The 19,128-nt window shown below is 44.0% G+C and overlaps 1 protein-coding gene across 6 annotated transcripts in view; it reads right to left on the reverse strand.

Annotated features, from left to right (window-relative positions):
- Positions 1-19,128, reverse strand: part of TJP2 (tight junction protein 2) — a 138,805-nt gene that overhangs the window by 66,809 nt on the left and 52,868 nt on the right. For 3 of the 6 annotated variants that reach the window (XM_003911783.4, XM_003911782.4, XM_031654144.1), the window contains exon 1: positions 15,246-15,627. The exons of the other annotated variants lie outside the window; for them this stretch is intronic. In XM_003911783.4, the coding sequence (XP_003911832.2) occupies positions 15,246-15,305 (60 nt within the window). In that variant the 5' untranslated portion in view covers positions 15,306-15,627. Of the gene's footprint in view, positions 1-15,245; positions 15,628-19,128 lie in introns of those variants that run through there. 6 annotated transcript variants of the gene reach the window in all.

The following is a 19,128-nucleotide window of genomic DNA, read 5'->3' on the forward strand; positions in this document are numbered from 1 at the left end:
TTTCTACACCTTGGGCTGGTTGCTCTGGTTATCAGTGTCCTCCTCCTCCACCCTGTCCCAAGGCCAACGTCTAGGCAATATCTGCTCCACCACCAGAAAGTTCTGGCTTCAAAATTCCCTATCTCCATCCCCAATCAAAATTCTCTCTTTAACAATGTGTATGGTGTCAGTTAGATAGTAGAAGAAAGCTGACTGGTCTACTCCACACTAAAGTGTGGCTGTCTGATAACCTAAAACCTCTTGGAGGTATTAGATGTTTTAGGAGATGTACTTTGACCCCAAGGAAACTTGCAATGGAATTCCAATCCTCAAGGCAAACACGGCATATCTATGCTGTCCTTTCCAATTCTATAACCCTGGAGTTTGTAACCATACGTTTTTCCTGATATTAATAATAGTTTTTGAGGGAAGTGGTTGATGGAACAACACAGACATTTCTAACTAGAGGCTATAGACCTGAAGAAAGAATACTCTCACATGATAAGACATATTCTTAACATGTCTATAATAAAGTTGTGATTTTAGCTAGCTATATACATAATCGCTTAATACTTCCCTATAAGGCTGTGTGTTAGAGGGAATTTAGACTCTTTGAGATCTCATACAGTAATGAGCACAGAGAGGTCTCTGATGAATGAAGACATCTCTTGACAACATTGATATGTTACTGTTACTCAAGATTCTCTGGGGATACAAATATTTCTATGCACTTTCAGCAATATTTAAACTCCTAATAATCAACACAGGGCCTTAAGCTTCTCCTATTTTCTTGCCACTGTGATTCTAAAAAGCAGAGACAGGTGGAGTTGACAGAATCTACAGGTTTCAAATTAGTCAAATGGACCTTGGCTCAAATCCCCTCCCTGTCACACAAGCCATGTGACACTGGGCAATTTACTTAATGTTTCTGAGCCTCTGTTTTCCACCTACAAAATAGGGTTAACATTTACCCCTCGTTGATTGGGAAAAGTCAGTGAGATCTACACCAAGGGCCTAACACTACATCAGCCCTGTGATCTCCTTCCCCAGCTTTGCTAGAGAAAAGCTAACCAAACGTGGTCTTACAGCAAAACAAACCACACCTTCCTTTGTCTCCTGGGCTCCGCCATGGTTAGGCATTTCACAGATCAGAAGTTCCACTTAACACACGGGAACTGAGCTGGAGTGAGCCAGCCCCCAACACACCCCATAATATTTATAGAACTCAAGAACACATTCTCAGAGCAGTTTTATAAGCTCCATTAATGCATATTTTGGACTTGTCAGTCCAACAATACAGTCACAGGTTCAAAAGATCTCCATATTTCCTGCAAAGTGCTTTTTACAGGAGGCAAGGAATACTCTAAGAAAGGGAAGAGAATACAAACCCAGTGTGATAAACGTGTGCTTATCACACTCCAGGCTTTTGAGACTCACCTTCTCCCTTCTCTTCCTTTCACCTTCCCCTATTTACTGAGCAACTACTCTACACCATCCCTACTTAGGAATGCAAAGAACCAGCCCTGCCCTCAAGCTCACAATCAATACTCCCTAACGTTAAAACTGACCACCCATCCAACAAGAGGTGGAATCCAGGCCAGTGGGTTTAGACCCTCACTGAAAACACACTGATCTTCTGAAAGGACAAACACATGCACTGAAGCCTATATCTAACTGAGGACATTTTTTACAGTTCACTGTTTCCAAGCATTCCTTTTGATTACGCTCATCTCAATCAAAAAGCTTATGTTGCTTATGTTGCTGAAAGATAAAGGACTATCCATGTAGCAGACTACACTAACATAGCCAGTATATCTCAAATTGGAACAGACGAAAAAGATAGAGAAACAGAAATGACAGCATCCCCAGTTTCTACAACACTTAAATATAAAGCCAGCCAAGTAAGTCTGGTAACCGTCTGGAGTGGTATGTTACAGCTGTTGTTTTAGGACAGTTCATTGCTGTGATATAATCCAATCAGGTCAACATTTATATTTAATCATCCAATCACACTCAAAGACAATTCAGAACAACAATGCAATTGTTACTTGGAGCTTACTACTAAGCCAAATGAGATGTTTTTCCCCCACATAGACATGTGTATGTTCCTTCTGTTCTATTAATAGGCGAGAGCAGGCCATGCATGCTGACTGCAAATATTCTTTCTGTGGTAATAAAACGGAGCAAAAAACATTGCCAATTTATGTTTCCTGGAAAAGTGCATCACAAACATGATACTTAGAAGTTCGGCAATGCCTGAACTAATTTTATTTTTAGCCCAGTCCTGTTTCCCCACATTTCTCAGCAGAAACGCCCACAAAGAAACTTATCTTTAAAAAGCAGGTGACTAACAAATTCCTGATTGTGGGGAGGCTCCAGGGACTAAGGAGGAAACTGATGGAATTTCAGTTGCCTCTCTTAACTTTCCCTAACTTTTGTGGAATATTAGTTCATTTGACAATTCACTTCTAAAGAATACTGTCAAATAAAAATAAAGGCTGTACTTTATAAAAATACACAAAGCAACACCACGGGTCCCTTCCTCCAGCTGTAACACTACTAGCTGAAATACTGATAGATATTTAGGTCAAAAATATGTATGTCGATTTAAAACCAAGCATTTTTGCCAAAAGAAGTGAATTAGGTCAATGCCCATAAGAAGCTCCCCTCTGGCTCTATTTTCCAGTCTCCAAACAGTGAAGCCCTTTGTGCATTGTATATCAGCCACTGTAAACTGTTTGGACATCCATTGTTAGCCCTGGCCGACTAAAAGTCTGGAGAAAAAGAGATAAAACCAAATTCTGTCAATGTATTTCTAGCACATTCATTTACTAAGCAAGCTTTACAAACAGCCAGCTCACTTGAACTGCTAAACCAGTGGCTGAAATAGTCACTGGTTATACTTATCTTTCCACTTAGAATATTTGCTTTCCTTATCATTTCAAATTTCTCTGCAAGGAGCCTTCAGAAGTAGTACTACAGAAGCCGAAAATGTTAATCAATACATCTTGACCACTCCGTTTCTAGCAAATTACCTTAGGGCAGTAATAGCAGGGTCCCTGGAAAGTAAAACAGGTCTGGGTTATAGCAAAAATTATGTGAAGGAGGGAAGAATTCACATTCTAAAGTTCAGAAAAACTCAGTTTTTTCCATGTGTGACATCATTACAGAGAGGTTGTTGCCAATATTGATTCAAGATTTTTAAATGTCTTAAAAGCACTACATTATAGCTCATGTTTCCTAAAATAAGCTCATAACAGGACAGACACTTCTGCCAACTGTTTTGGTAGACTACAGTGTTCCCTCCGCAAGAGATTTGAGGTACAAAATATGATAAAAATCTTCCATCTCATTTATCAAAAGACAAAGGAAGTTAAAGACAGGGAAAAAAGTAACCCCATCTATCAACCAGATTTATATATTATCTTTTATTAGTAATAAATTGGAATGACTTTGAAAAGAAAACACTCATTAGGTTCCATAAAATTATACATCAAAACAGCAGCTCTTAGAATTAAGTCACCTTTCAGCTCTACATTAACTTACAGGCTTGAAAACTAATTTCTCGAGCTTATTCCTTTAGGAAAGTACCTAGAATCACAGAGCAATAGATGCAGAATCTGAGAGGCCCTTCCAGAAAAACAACACCTTATGTGGCAGGGAGCTCTTACAGTGGCATCCATATGACTATAAAGTGAAAAGAATGAACATGAGTTATAAAAATCAGTCTGGGCCGGGCACGGTGGCTCACGCCTATAATCCCAGCACTTTGGGAGACCAAGGTGGGCAGATCACCTGAGGTCAGGAGTTTGAGACCAGCCTGGCCAACATGGTGAAACCCTGCCTCTACTAAAAATACAAAAATTAGCCAGGCATGGTGGCACACGCCTGTAATCCCAGCTACTCAGGAGGCTGAGGCAGGAGAATTGCCTGAACCCGGGAGGCAGAGGTTGTAGTGAGCTGAGACTGTGCCACTGCACTCCAGCCTGGGCGACAGAGCAAGACTCTGTCTCAAAAAAAAAAAAAAAAAAAAGAAAGAAAGAAATCAGTCTGGTGGCCACAAGCATGGTGACTCACGCCTATAACCCCAGCATTTCGGGAGGCCAAAGTAGGAGGATCGTTTGAGCCCAGGAGTTCAAGACCCACCTGGACAAAATGGACAGACCTCATCTCTACAAAAGATTTAAAAATTAGCCAGGTGTGGTGGCGCATGGCTGCGGTTCCAGCTAATCGGGAGGCTGAGGTAAGAGGATCACTTGAGCCAGGGAAGTCTAGGCTGCAGTGAGCCGTGATGGCACCACTGCACTCCAGTCTGGGTGACAGAGCAAGCTCGTCTCAAAAAAAAAAAAAAAAAAACCACTAAAAAGAGAGAAAGAAAGAAATCAGTCTGAACTGCAGCAGCAGTTCTTGAAGAATAATGATGAAAATAATAAATTATAACCACTGCCATTTACTGAGCACCTCAAAGCAACCCCAGATGGCATCTATGCCACTTCTTCTTTGCTGGCACTGAGTTTCTGTTTCTACCAGAGACCCCTCAACTCTCTTGCCAACAGAGTTCTATCAGCGAGGTACACGTGTTTAAGATCTGGAAGGATGAAGGAAAGCAGAAGCCGTTTGTTTTTCTTCTTCCTACAGACAGCAGCAGTAGCAGGCAAAAGTTGGAATCCTCAGACATGAGCTTTCCAGCATGTCCAGGTTCCCTGCCCTTTCACCACCCTCAAGGCTGGAGAGGCTGAGAAGGTGGAAGGTCAAGACCTTCTGGGTCTGCTCTGGGTGGCAACAGCTTTCTTTTTTTTTTTTGAGACGGAGTCACCATCTGCCCAGCCAGGCTGGAGTGCCAGTGGCCTTGATCTCAGCTCACTGCAAGCTCCGCCTCCTGGGTTCCACGCCATTCTCCTGCCTCAGCCTCCCGGTAGCTGGGACTGCGGCCCGCTACCTCGCCGGCTAGTTTTTGGGTTTTGTTTTTTTAACTCATTTTAGTACAGGCCGGAGACACCCGTCAGCCAGGATAGTCTCAATCTCTGACACAAATCCGCTCCGTCGACCTCCCAAAGTGCTGGGACCCTGAGCTTGAGCCACCGCGCCCGGCGGATTGGCGCTTGACTGTAACTTTCTTTCACGGCACATCTGAAAGCCAGCAGTGGGCTTCCATTTTAGCATCACCGTCTCTTTGTTCTGAAGGCAACTAATACTTTGTATGGAATCCCCTTCTCCTTGAAATAGCTAGAATGACATGTTTTCTTGACTGAACCATGACTGATAGGGTGGGCCCATTTTACAGCTGAGAAAACTGAACATGAGTAAAAGGTAAATTGCTCAAGGTCAAGCAAGCAAGTGGCAGGATAAAAGAATTCACACCCAGGTCTATCTAACTTCAGAGGTTAAAGAATCAAAGTTAAGCATCTGTAACCTGGCTGGGCATGGTGGCTCACAGTTGTAATCCCAGCATTTTGGGAGGCCAAGGTGTGCAGACTGCTTGAACTCAGGAGTTGAAGAGAAACCTGTCTCCACTAAAAATACAAAAATTAGCTAGGTGTAGTGGCAGATACCTGTAATCCCAGCTACTTGGGAAGCTGAGGCAGAAGAATCACTTGAATCTGGGAGGCACAGGTCGCAGTGAGCTGAGATCACGCCACTGCACTCCAGTCTGGGTGACAGAGCGAGACTGTCTCAAAAAAATATTTTTTTAATTTAAAAAAGTTTTTTAAAAAATCCCTAACCTATGGTCCTAGGAATTCATGCAAGAGAAATGAGTGCACATGTCCACAAGGCAACGTGTAGGTGCTTTTCAAGGCAGCTTTATTCATAAGAGCGAAAACACTGAAAATAACCCAAATACCTATCAATAGAAGAGATAAGCCAAATGTGGCAGATGCATATAAATGGAATACTACTCAGTGGCAAAAAAGAACTACTGAATCTCACACAACAAATATGGATGAATTTCACAGAGGTTCGGCTGAGTGAAAGATGACAGACACAAAATGTTCATTTTCTTTATATATTGGTCCTCTCTCAAGTTCAAGCAAAAGTATTCCATGGTGAGAGAACTCAGAAGAGAAGTTCCCTTGTAGGTAGGTGTGGTAATCATTGGAAAAGTGGCAAGAGAGAACTTTCTAGAGTGATGGAAAATTCTAGTTTTTAATCTAGGTGGTAATCACGCAGGTGAACACATTCATGTAAAAATTCATCCACCTCTGGAACTAGAGAGTGATGATGGTGTTTACAAAATACTGAGTGTATTAAATGCCATTGAATGTTATACTTTCAAATGGTTAAAATGGTACACTTAATGTTATGTGTACACTTCACCACAATAAATAAAATTCATTGGCCAGGCGCGGTGGCTCACACCTGTAATTCCAGCACTTCGGGAGGCTCAGGCAAGTGGATCATCCAAGATCCGGAGTTCGACACCAGCCTGACCAATACGGAGAAACTCTGTCTCTACTAAAAAAAAAAAAGAGATACAAAATTAGCCGGGCATGGTGGCACGTGCCTGTAGTCCCAGCTACTCAGGAGGCTGAGGCAGGAGAATCGCTGGAACCCGGAGGGCATAGATTGCAGTGAGCTGAGATGGCGCCATTGCACTTCAGCCTGGGCAAAAAGAGTGAAACCCCACCTCAAAAAAAGAAAAATTTATCAAGCGCTCTACTTGAGATTTGTGTGTGTGTGTGTGTGTGTGTATACACACACATATAACAAATATAACTTCAATGAAATTGATAACACAGAAAAACCTTCATTATCAATAAGCAGACTTGTAACAGAGGACATGCCACTGCTTCCACAGGAAAATTTTCTTCGTGGAAACATCAGGCAAATTTTTTTAGCTCTAAGTCTGGCAAATTGAGTCTACCTTTTCTGCCTCTTCCTGATCCTTCACTTTCCAAAGTCATCTGCCAAACTGTGCACTTAAATAGTATAAGTAGACTAAATATTTCTCCCAGACCTTTGATTAAAATTCAATTTAGGCTCAAAACAAACTTGGGGCCTCTTCCTTTCAATGTGTTGCAAACTTGGGGCCTCTTTCTTTCAATGTGTTGCAAACTTGGGGCCTCTTCATTTCAATGTGTTGCCACTTGCCTTTGTTTTTAGGCTTTAACAATAACACCAGAAGGAAACGCATAAATGTTTCCAGTTCCATTTCTGGAAAATTTCAGTGAGTGTCTAAGATGCCACAATCTCTCTCCCCTCTTAAAACTCACCCAGACACTACACAGACCAATCCCAGGAAGGCAAAGTACTCTGCCTAAGGTGATGTTGAAAAACTCCAACATGCCTGAAGTTAAGCTGAAACTCAGATGACAGGAGTGATTTTACACCAGTGAACAATGTGGTTCTGCAGTAGTGATGAGTAGGCTCATCTTCAACACATTTGTGAAGAACAAATCAGACAGAGCTCCCAGCTGCAGGCCTGCTCCTCCTTCCAAGCGTATGTCATAGGCTATGTGGCCCTGGGGAGAAGTCCATGGGGGTGGAGAGGAAGAGGAAGAGGAAGAAGGATTCTCAAGAAGCTCTGCAAGATGGTTGCAGTTGCTGGTTTAGGCTGCAGAGTAAGGAAGAGAATCCAACACATGCTGTGCTGGTACATAATTTAAGCTGCAACTGAATAATAGATCTTTCCATCACTTCATGAGCAAAACAACCACCAGTCACTCTTGGGCTCTGTTTGTCTTTTTTGAAAATGCTTTTCAGGCCGGGCGCGGTGGCTCAAGCCTGTAATCCCAGCACTTAGGGAGGCCGAGATGGGCGGATCACAAGGTCAGGAGATCGAGACCATCCTGGCTAACACGGTGAAACCCCGTCTCTACTAAAAAAATACAAAAAAAACTAGCCGGGCGAGGTGGCAGGCGTCTGTAGTCCCAGCTACTTGGGAGGCTGAGGCAGGAGAATGGCGTGAACCCGGCAGGCGGAGCTTGCAGTGAGCTGAGATCTGGCCACTGCACTCCAGCCTGGGCGACAGAGCGAGACTCCGTCTCCAAAAAAAAAAAAAAAAAAAAAATGCTTTTCAGAGAGAATCCACTAAAAAGAAAAGAGAAAAGGAGAGAAAAGAAAAAGAAAGAAAGCAAACATAATTTAAGGAGCACAAAAACATTTTAAGATGATAAGAACAAATAGAAATCATTTAGAATGTTCTCTAGGTTTTATACTCAAACTTCAAAACCCGCAGAATCTTAAGCGCAAAAGACTGAGACGATCAACTGTAACTACTCATTTTCTGATAAAGAAATTGAGAACTAGGCCGGGCGCGGTGCCTCATACCTGTAATCCCAGCACTTCGGGAGGCCGAGTCAGGCAGATCATGAGGTCAGGAGTTCGAGACTAGCCTGGCCAACATGGTGAAACCCCGTCTGTACTACAGATACAAAAAATTAGCAGGGCGTAGTGGCACATGCTTGTAACCCTAGCTCTTGGGAGGCTGAGGCAGGAGAATCGCTTGAACCTAGGAGGCGGGCATTGCAGTGAGCCGAGATCGGGCCATTGCACTCCAGCCTCGGTGACAGGGCTAGACTCCAACACACACAAAAAAAGAGAGAGAAATCGAGAACTAGAGTCACAAGACAGCAAAAGTCACCCAGCTAATCAGTAGTGTAGCTGATGCTGCTTCCACGCCATTACAAAAATGGTCTGGATGAAATTCTATAAATTTTTTTGGATAAAATTTTCTGGATGAAATTCACAATTCTAACATATGATCATCCACTCACTATATAAATGTCAGGAATCCACTGTCCTAATTTCTCAATTAGTATCTTATTCCTACTAGCTTATACAACAAGCCTGCCCCAAATCAAGTCAGTCCAATTTTAGTGGATATATTTGGTGCTCTGTTAGCTTCTGGGGTTACCAAGATGACTCAGACCAGGGAGGGACTCAGGGCTGATGGGAAGTGATAAGGGCTAGAATAAATACTAGCATGTGCATCCTCACCAATCACAGGCAAGAACACAATTGACTCAGCCAGACTGCAGAAGGGTAAGGGAGAAACTAGGCTGCTAAAACTGGGCTCACCAGGAAGTTCCTTCCAAATGATTCATTCTTTTCAAAACCAGAAATGTTAAGTTTTGCTAATTAATTCCCTCAAATAATTTCATCTGCTTTGCCATATACACCTAGGAACCGTCGTCCAAGGACTGAGAGCGGAATGGTTGTCTCTCGAAGCCTACATTACTTACTCCTGTTCCCACTGTAGAGCTCCACCCAGAGTCTCAGGTGTGCTCCGCCTTATAAGGCATCAAAGAAACACAACCTAGAACTCGGAACACTTCCTTTAATACTCTGATAACAAATGACTCTCAACAAATGGAAATAAACAGCTCCAAATGGAGCATTATTTCCCCCTCAGAAGAACTTAGAAAGTCCCTGAAGCTACATGTCCTGAAGAGTTCATTAGTTCCTACTGATGACTAGAAAGTACTGTTTTCTGTTTACCTTCAACTCAAGGGACAAAATCCAAAGTATCTGCAATATTCTCATGTCTCCATCAAAGCTTTTAATACGATGGCAAAGGCATAACTGGATTTTAGTCATGATCTATTCATTACAGTCATAACTGTTACCTACCAGTAAGAATAACTATTCTAATAACTCTCTCCCACAATGGGTTACAAACATTCCCTCCAAATGCCTGACTTGTCACTAACTCATGTATTTAGTCCCACAGTTATATAGGGTATCTATAATATAGGGCATACTATAAAGTTTCCAAAGATGATACCATGTTTTCCCTGTGAGCATAATGCATATATTTAATACGGCTGATTGAAGTCTAAAATAGATTTAATAATTACCACACTAATTAATTCTGAAGTCCATGTTCACATATACATATAAGTAAAATTTAGTAAACATGTGTACTCAAGAATGTGACATAAGATCTTTGCCATGATTAAAGGTATGATTTAAAATCTTTTGGTCAGTCTAACTTCCTACAACACAAATATTTGATTCATGGAAGATCCATTAAAAAATTCACTTTCAGCCGGGCGCTGTAATCCCAGCACTTTGGGAGGCCGAGGTGGGCGGATCACAAGGTCAGGAGATCAAGACCATCCTGGTTAACACAGTGAAACCCCATCTCTAGTAAAAATACAAAAAAATTAGCCAGGTGTGGTGGTGGGCGCCTGTAGTCCCAGCTATTCAGGAGGCTGAGGCAAGAGAATGGTGTGAACCCGGGAGGTGGAGCTTGAAGTGAGCCAAGATCACGCCACTGCACTCCAGCCTGGGCAACAGAGCCAGACACCATCTCAAAAAAAAAAAAAAAAAGAAAGAAAGAAATTCACTTTCACCACTGCTGCTGTTATTGCACCCCCATACAGTAACTGTAGGAAGAAAAACAAAATAGAAACCATAACCACTGATATTCTAATTGGGCTAAAAGTTAAAATAAGCATTCATTATAACAAAATGTATCTGACTATGGTCTGAAATATACAGTGGTGTGTAAATGGTTAAGGAAAGCTACATTATGTTTTTCAGGTTAAAAAAACCTGATTTAACTTTAACCATCTGGCAGAGGCACTAAACAAATATCTGTGCTGATTTTAAATGACTAAAGTACAAGTTACTAATTGAAAACTACGGATTTCTCATAAATGGTGTGAACACACACATCACTAGAGAGTCTACTGAAACAGTATTTTCTCTTCTCCTTGATTTATTCGCCTACCATGAGCATGCATCTCTCTAGGTCAAAGCAGGGCTACTTGTTTTCTACCTCAAGGCTTCCAGTTCCTACGAAAATCCTTGTTAAAGCCTATTTTACAGACCAATACAAGCTTCATATTAAAAAAAAAGAAGAAGAAAAAAAGAGAAGAACAACTTATCCAGTTGACATTCTTCTGACTTTGAGAAATTAAATGCATTTATAGGTGAAGCTGTTTGGCTGTCCACATTCTTCGGCAATGAATCATGAGCAAGAGTCACTTGATAATAGAGTGATGTCCTTCATCAGTGCCAAAATACTTCCTCCCCTATCACTCTATCATATCAAAAATGTCATACCAACAGACCTTTAAAAACTGCAGAATGGCTTATGGAAGCAGAGAAAGGAATGAGAATTGGGCCAGACATTAAAACAAACAGCTCTACAAATCCACTGTCTGCAACCGCACCTAAGGCATCTGGTGGATAAGGGCAGGATGCACACGCTTAAGACAGAAAGTCCATCAAATTCAACTTTCCTGGCTATTCTGGGCCATTCTGTGTTTGACTTTCTTGAAGGCATGGTTGAGGCATCCTAGGCTCTCTATTAGTAAGCGCCACACTCAAATGTTAAGCAGTACTGTGCACACCTTAGATGTCAAGGGCTATCTTCACCATTTTTGCCTTAGCCTCAAATTACTCATTCCCAATTGATAATTTTTCTTAAAGCGAACTCATTGCTTTACTTAATATTTATTTTTGCCTCATTCTAAGCAATCTAGCCATGAAATAAATGGATGTGGTAGCTGGTTTTCTGCTTTTTATTCCTAACATATAATATTCAAGCATCATAACTGAAAAATAGAATATGTATCTCCCTGCACCACCTGTAAGTCTGTCTGTATACCAGACTTCGGAAAGCACTGCTGTGGGCATAGCATAAAAGGTAGAGAAAATACTTTATTAAATGATTAGGTATTTGGGGGGTATGAGAGTCCTTACTCTGTCTCCTCTGAGAGCTCACAGGTTATCTAGGATGACAAAGCTTTGGTTGTTTAATGGCCAGCTGGATGATAGAGACAGGAATTCCTTTAGAAAACAGAATGGAACCGTCACTGTTATGGGTAGCCATTGCCCCAGCCTGTGCAGGTCTTCCGGAGCTCTAGCTGTCAGTCACCCAGTTCTAAGAAGTGCTTTTCCTAATCAAATGGAAAAAGTGGGAGCAGACACTCTCTAACTTAGAACTCTGTCTCTCACACTACAGTGTATGCAGCATACTGGCTCAATCAACTGCTTTCCTAGGTACCAACCACAATTAAAACTAGTGGCCAGGCACGGTGGCTCACTTCTGTAATCCCAGCTACTTGGAATGCTGAAGTAGGAGAACCGCTTGAACCCGGGTGGCAGAGGTTGCAGTGAGCCAAGATCGCGCCACCACACTCCAGCCTGGGCAACAGAGCAAGACTCCATCTCCAAAAACAAACAAACAAACAAACAAAAAATTAAATTAAAACTAGCTATTGCAATACTGCATATTGGATTTCCAAGCCTGAATTTTTTTTCCCATTGCTATCACATAGCCTTTTCAAAAAGTTTAATCGTAATACCACCTTAGACCGTCCCAAATTCACTTTCTATATGGGCATCTACTAAAAAGGCTGATTGCAAAAATTCCTATGAGGGTGAAATAGGCCCTAAATAGTTTTTTAAACCTTAACAAAGTTCCCATAACCATTGATGTGTTTAACCCACTAAATGGGTGTTAAATCTAACCTCTGAGTCTATGGTTCTGACCCTGACCCTTGGATTTAGGATCAAGACACAAACTCAGTTAAACACCAGAGAAAACTGTTCTGCTTCCCTCCACTCCCATCTGGGGCAATCTCACCCTCAGACACTACCATATACCAAATCACCTCTGGAAAATCAAAGCTGGCTGGTCCAACAACTATTAGGCCCCTGATTACTGCTTAGAGTCAAATCAATGAGGCATGTTATTGGGAATCAGCTCTCAACCTAGATAAATTCATCTGTAGCCACAACTGCTTAATGAGATTCGTTCAAGAGATTAGGAAAGGAATTCCCTGGTGGTTCATATTGTTGGTAGAATATGTTGAAAGTTTCAGCAGTGATTGCAAACCCTTCTACCGCTTCAACCTGACCCCACACCACACCCACACTTCAGCCACTCCCCAACCAAATCTGCATCACTTTTTAAATTACTGTTTATATTACTACACGTATTATTGTACACAGGACTAAAGTGGCCCCACCTAGTTTCAAGAACTTGTGTCTCGTAAAAAGATAACCTTCTTAAGGAGAGAAAACCTTGCTAACCTCAAAATCTCCCTTGCCTTCAGCAGTATGCAGAAAGTTCTCACGCTTGTCCTGAAGAGAAATGGTTGGCTGTGAACTTTTGTCGATGTACAAAGAACTAGATCAAAAGTTAAATGTAGGCAAAAGTCATTGCAAATGCAGTTCCCCAGGGGGTGATGTAAAAATTCATTGGTCTTAAGCCTATGAATGCCTCAAAAATAGTTATGGGGTGGAATGTTTACTGGGAAACTGGTTCACTTCTTTTGTAGGGAAAGACAAGTCATTTAATACATTAGGGATTTCTATGACTTCCCCCCACCCAAAGCTTCGTTATGGCCTTCAAGGCCTTTCAACAGAGTGTGAACAACAACTCTTTCAGTTTTTTCCTGGACACCTACCTGGCACCTCCTACTTGTATCTCCAGATCTCACTTCCCTTTTCAACCCAGGACCCAGCACTTAAAGAGTTTTCAGCACCCGTTTTGGTTCATGTTACTAGCTACCATTTACTTAGCATCCACCACATGCCTTGCACCCTACGTCATTTCACTCAGACCTCACTCAGCCCCGTGAGGTGGGCGCATTACTAGCCCCATTTTCTACAGCGGCTTGCACGGTGAGGTATCAGTTCGAATCTTTTATTGCCAGCAAGAATCCCCGCAAGGAGTGCATCCAGGACCAATCCCACCCTTTGCTGAATTTCTGTATTACAGAGTGTGCATCGGCATCATACATCCCCCCTCTCAGTCTCAGGAATCCCGACAGAGATTGCAGAGTAAAGTCTAACAGTTTCAGGTCCACTAGCTTCCGAAATGCAGAAATTGAATCTTGTTCATCTTTGTATCTTCCACAGTGACTGGCAGGAGTAGGGGCTGGATAGTACTGAAAAAGTTACAGCAGCATTTCATGGGGGAGAAGTTCCCCTTCATCAATCTGCAGAAGTAGCTCTGAAAAGCCCCAAGAAACACCTCAAAAGCCACCGGTGCTTTAGTAAAGCACCTCTGCTTCTGCCGTCTCGCCACAGTGAGGAAGCTCCAGCACCCTGTCCATATTACTAAATGGCACTCATCAGATTCTTAATGACTTGCAGGCTTTCCCAACAGGACTGGGTGACAGAGGCACGCTCCTACCCATCTCCGTAATCCCTACATTGAAGTGGAGTGGTTCATGAAAACTTACTGAATAATCAAATTTCATTCTCTCAAGCAGGATATGCACTAGTACTTTGCTACAAATATATTTACCGCTCCGAATTTCTCACTTCAAGTGATCTGCCCAGGTGTGCTCTCTTAGAAAATTACCTCTCTCTCTGAATCATGCTGACAAAGGTGGACCTGTTTTCCCAAGAGGACCGTCAGCACACCCAGCACAGACCACCTGGGAAGCTGAAGAAAACGGCCTCCCTCCTCCCCGCTGGGGTTCCCCGGGCTGAGAGCGGGAGTGAGCAGCGCAAGGCAGTTTCTATCATGGGATGACTCTCCGCTGGGAACTTAAGGGAAACCACAATCATCATTACTCAGGCCAGACAGCTGCCAGAAAAGCAGCCTAGCCTAAGAACTGAAGCTGAAATAGAGGTGGGAGGCTGTATTCCATTACTAAGCGCGGGAGCACTCACTCCCAAGTTTGTCCACATTTCAAGAATGTTAAAACCCTGTATTTATAAATTAAACTACCGTGTAAAAGCGGAAACTTGACAAATGAAGACACAAAATAAAAGGAACTGGTGACAGGTAGGATAGTGTCAGAACACAAAGCATCCATCACACTCCTCTTTTGTGGGTCCTTCCAAACCTCCATCCCCATTCTCCACTGAAAAAAAAAAAAAAAAAATTTACTTATACTACAGAGGCAACTGATTGAAAAGGAAAAGGGATTCTGCTCTGTGAGGAGTTTTCAGTTTCTCTCATGTACACAAGTCTGTAACTGCATCAATACAGAGTGTGGTTTGAAATAGAGAAGGAAACACAAAGACATGCAAGCGACACAACAGACACAACGAGACGCCTCCAAGCCAGCAGAAATCCAGGACACTGGGTTCAAGACCATGTCCCCTACTCGCGCCTTAATCTCCAGCCCAAGTGACTTCAGAGTAAAGGTTCTAGGAGCCCCGGAGGCCACGAACCATCAACCCGGACGGTGAAACCTACCCCTCCCCTGCGTCCCACGCCCGGGTGGGAGAATCCCAGCTTCCTACGGCGCATCGGGGAACAACTTCAGAGCTACACGCGAGCAGAGCCCCCGCGCTCCCACGCTCACGCTCGCGACCCTCCTCCCAACCGCGCGGCGCAAGGAGGCACTTACGCGGAGCCAACCTGACAGCTCCCGCCGGGGAGGAAACCCGCGGTCTCCTCGCACCGGCATCTCGGACGCACGTCCCGCGTAGGCGCGCAGCTCCGGGTCCCGCTTCTGCTCCTGCTCCTACTCCTCCTGGGCACCACGGGACAGTACTCTGACCCGCAGCCACAGCCGCCGGGGTGCCGACCCGCGGGGACCCACCCCTTTGTCCCTCCTCCCGCGGCGGCGGCGGCGGCTGCGGCGTCGGCCCGCCCCCCGCCCCAGCGTTGCGCCTCCGCGCGGGCCGCCCGGCCCGGGAAACTCTCAAATCGGCCGCTACCACCCACACGCCTGCCGGGGAAGGGCTCGCCGGCGCCGCGCCTCCGAGGCCCCCGCGGCGAACCGCGTCATGCGCGACTCCTGGCCGGGGGCGGGAGGCGGCGGCGGCGGCAAGAGAAGCCCAAGGCCCGAGCGGCCCGCGCCGCTCGCGCCTGTACCCCTCCACCCCCGCCAGCCCGATGGTTCGTTCCGCGGCGTGCACTGGAGCAAGCAGGTCCAGCTCCGAGCGCGCGCGCCCTGGTTTGGAGACCTGGAGTGAGCTCTGGGTGCTGCTGGCCTGAGTGTCCGTAGGGTTTCCCTGATGAGGTCGCGGGGGCATCCTGTAGGAAGACTTTTGGGCGAGGTTCGCAGGGCCTCACACAGGCGGTGCTTCTGTTCTCTTACGAAGAGTCGAACTGGGAAAAACCTCAAAGTTTTGAGTCCTGTCTAGAGGCCTGCCCGGCCAACCAACACATACACGGCCTTGTACCCCAGATTTCTTAGCCCAACAACTGCCTACCCGAATTCCAAGGGTATAAGATGTTCGTATTAAATATTAAAACAGGACTTTTCAGGACAATATACTCCAGGTTATCTCTTTGGCACATTTCCAACAATTCCAATAAAGAGATTGAAACTCCTCTCCCATCATCAGCTTATAAAAGGTTGCCAGTAGGTCACAAGTGCTTATCTGACAGGATTCATGTCATGCAACTCAGTGTGCTTATTCGTTTCAAAGTCCTCTATGTGCAAAGAATTGTGCAGTTAGGTAAGTGTCTTTATTTTAAGAGCATATAAATTAATTTGGACAATCCAAACAGGTACCGATTAAAAATATAACCTTGGGTTTGAAATCTTAAAAAGCCATCTTGTAAGAGAATAGTTTTGCCTGCCGTGCTCTTCCCTTAATTGTAAAGTAAAACTCGACCTAGGCTCACAAGTAGAAGGTAAAAGGTGTGATCTGCCCCAGAGGAGATGCAGATGCTGGGCTTTCTCCCTGAAAAGTTGCTTCACTTCCTGCCTGATCAAAACAAGTCTAGCAGTTTCGTGGAAAAACAAGTCCAGTAGATGCCTCTCCAGAAGTGTTATGCTTCTGGCCTCCTTTGGAGTAACTAAGTCCACGCCTCTGGATAAAAAGCACTGTGACTAACGTTTCCCACTTTGCCTCGAGTCTTCAGACTTATACATTTTGGTCGTATTCCTGATGTAAGACGTTGCTCTCCTGATCTAAGCACCTATTTATAAAATGTTTCCCAAATCTGGCCAGGCACGGTGACTCATGCCTGTAATCCCAGCACTTTGGGACGGCAAGGCAGGAGAATCACTTGAGCCCACGAGTTTGAGACCAGTCTGGGCAACATAGCGAGACCCCATCTCTATTTTTTTTAAAATTGTTTTTAAAAAAAAAAAAAAAGGAAAAAAATAAAATATTTCCCAAATTAGGTGGTGCTAATAAAAATGATAGCTCTTGAGAGATGGCCACACCTTAGTGACGTGGGCTTAGAGCCACTAGCATTTAAAAAATAATCCAGAATGTGGCAGTTATGTCTACTGACTGATTTCCTTTTTTCTCTCCAGAGCTGCACTGTTCAATAAGATGACCACTTGCCACCAGTGTTTACATTTACATGTAAATTAACTAAAATTAGAGGAAATGACAAATTCAGTTCCTCAGTCACACTTGTCTCATTTCAAGGGCTCAGAAGCCACATGTGGCTAATAGCTACCCTATTGGACAGCGCTGATATAGAATATTTCCATTACTGCAGAAAGTTCTGTTGGACTGCACTACTCGAAATGATGAAATATTTATAGACAGGAACTCCATTCTTCTGGCACAACACCTGACAGATGATAAGAATTCAGTAAATGGTTGTTAGAAACATGGTTCAGTTGATATACTGGCTTTTTTGTTGGTGGCAGTGTAAATCAATAGAACTCTTTGGAGAAGAAATTTATTAGTCATATTCTTCACACATTCTGCACATTTTAACCCCACTCCTAGAATGTGTTTATCCAAAGAACTTCTACTTGGCGGGGCGCAGTGGCTCATGCCTATAATCACAGCAGTTTGGGAGGCCGAGGTGGGCGGATCACGAGGTCAAGAGATCAAGACCATGCTGGCCAAGATGGTGAGACCCCATCTCTACTAAAAATACAAAAAATTAGCTGGGCGTGGTGGCATGCACCTGTAGTCCCAGCTATTCGGGAGGCTGAGGCAGGAGAATCGCTTGAACCCAGGAGGCAGAGGTTACAGTGAGACGAGATTGCACCATTGCACTCCAACCTGGTGACAGAGCGATACTCCGTCTAAAAAAAAAAAAAAAAAAATCTTCTACTCAACAGGTACTTACTGAACATCTCTGTTAACTCCTTGATAAAATACTCAGGATCCTGCCTCAGGGAATTCTGTCTATTGCAGTAGACAATCAACAAGTAATGCTAAACTGTGTAAGTACTGAGATTCCTGGCAGGTTCAGAGTGGTCCGGAGGGAAAGAGTTAGGGAAGGCTTTCCAGAGATGGGGTTGCCTATGCATTCTAAAGGAGAGGCCGGAATGAGTTTTTGAGACACAAAGTAGGAAAAAAGCCTTCCAGGTAAGGGTAATAAATAACACAGAAAGAAGTAAGGAATGAAGAGACAGCAGGCTTACTCCTGAGGTGCCAGGAGGTGAAGTTGCCCAGGCAAGTATAAAGATGGATGTGACAGTTGGTGGGGGACGGGGTTGGCGAGGAGGAGAGTGTTAGTAAGAATGACAAGACAGGCAAAGAACGCATTTTTGTGTGAATGCAGGTAAGAGATGACGTGGCTATGAAGTGAGGCAGTGTTCGACAAAAGGGAGCCAGATTCTAGAGAAACTAAGGAAGTACATCGGGAGGCTGGATGACTGCCTCACTAGATATGGGGAGACGCGAGAGGGAAGTGAGCCTACGCTGACTCTCAGGTTTCTGGCTTACTTAAAGGAGATGACGGTGGCTTTTATCAAAACAGAGAACACAGGAGTGGGAGCAGATCTTGGGAGGAGCTTGAAGAAGGATGATGAGTTTAGTTATAGACTGATTTTCAGGTGCTATGGGTCATCCAAGTGAAGATGTTAAGTAATTTAACAAATGTATCAAGTGTCTAGTATGTGCTAGGCACTGATGAGTATTTGGGCAGAGAGATTTGGGATGGAGGAACTGATTTGGGTATCATCAATATATCATAAAACTTGAAGTCTTGGGAGGGGACAATCCCACATTCAGAGACGTGATATAGATTAAGCCAAGAGAGGACTGAGGACAGGACTCATCTCTGGGAATGCCAATACTTAGAGGGCAGACTTGAGTCGCCGGGACAGAGACCAAAGAGGAGCTGCCAGAAAGGAAAGAAAACGCCTCTGGAGGAGTGTCCAAAAAGCCAAGGAAAGAACAAACTTTAGGAAAGAGGGGGAGGCCAACAACATGGAATTTCGAGGAGGTCAATTAAGGTAAGAACTGATGATGGGCCGGGCGCGGTGGCTCAAGCCTGTAATCCCAGCACTTTGGGAGGCCGAGACGGGCGGATCACGAGGTCAGGAGATCCAGACCATCCTGTCTAACACAGTGAAACCC

This window comes from Papio anubis, chromosome 13 (assembly GCF_008728515.1).
Source record: "Papio anubis isolate 15944 chromosome 13, Panubis1.0, whole genome shotgun sequence".
Classification (NCBI taxonomy): domain Eukaryota; kingdom Metazoa; phylum Chordata; class Mammalia; order Primates; family Cercopithecidae; genus Papio; species Papio anubis.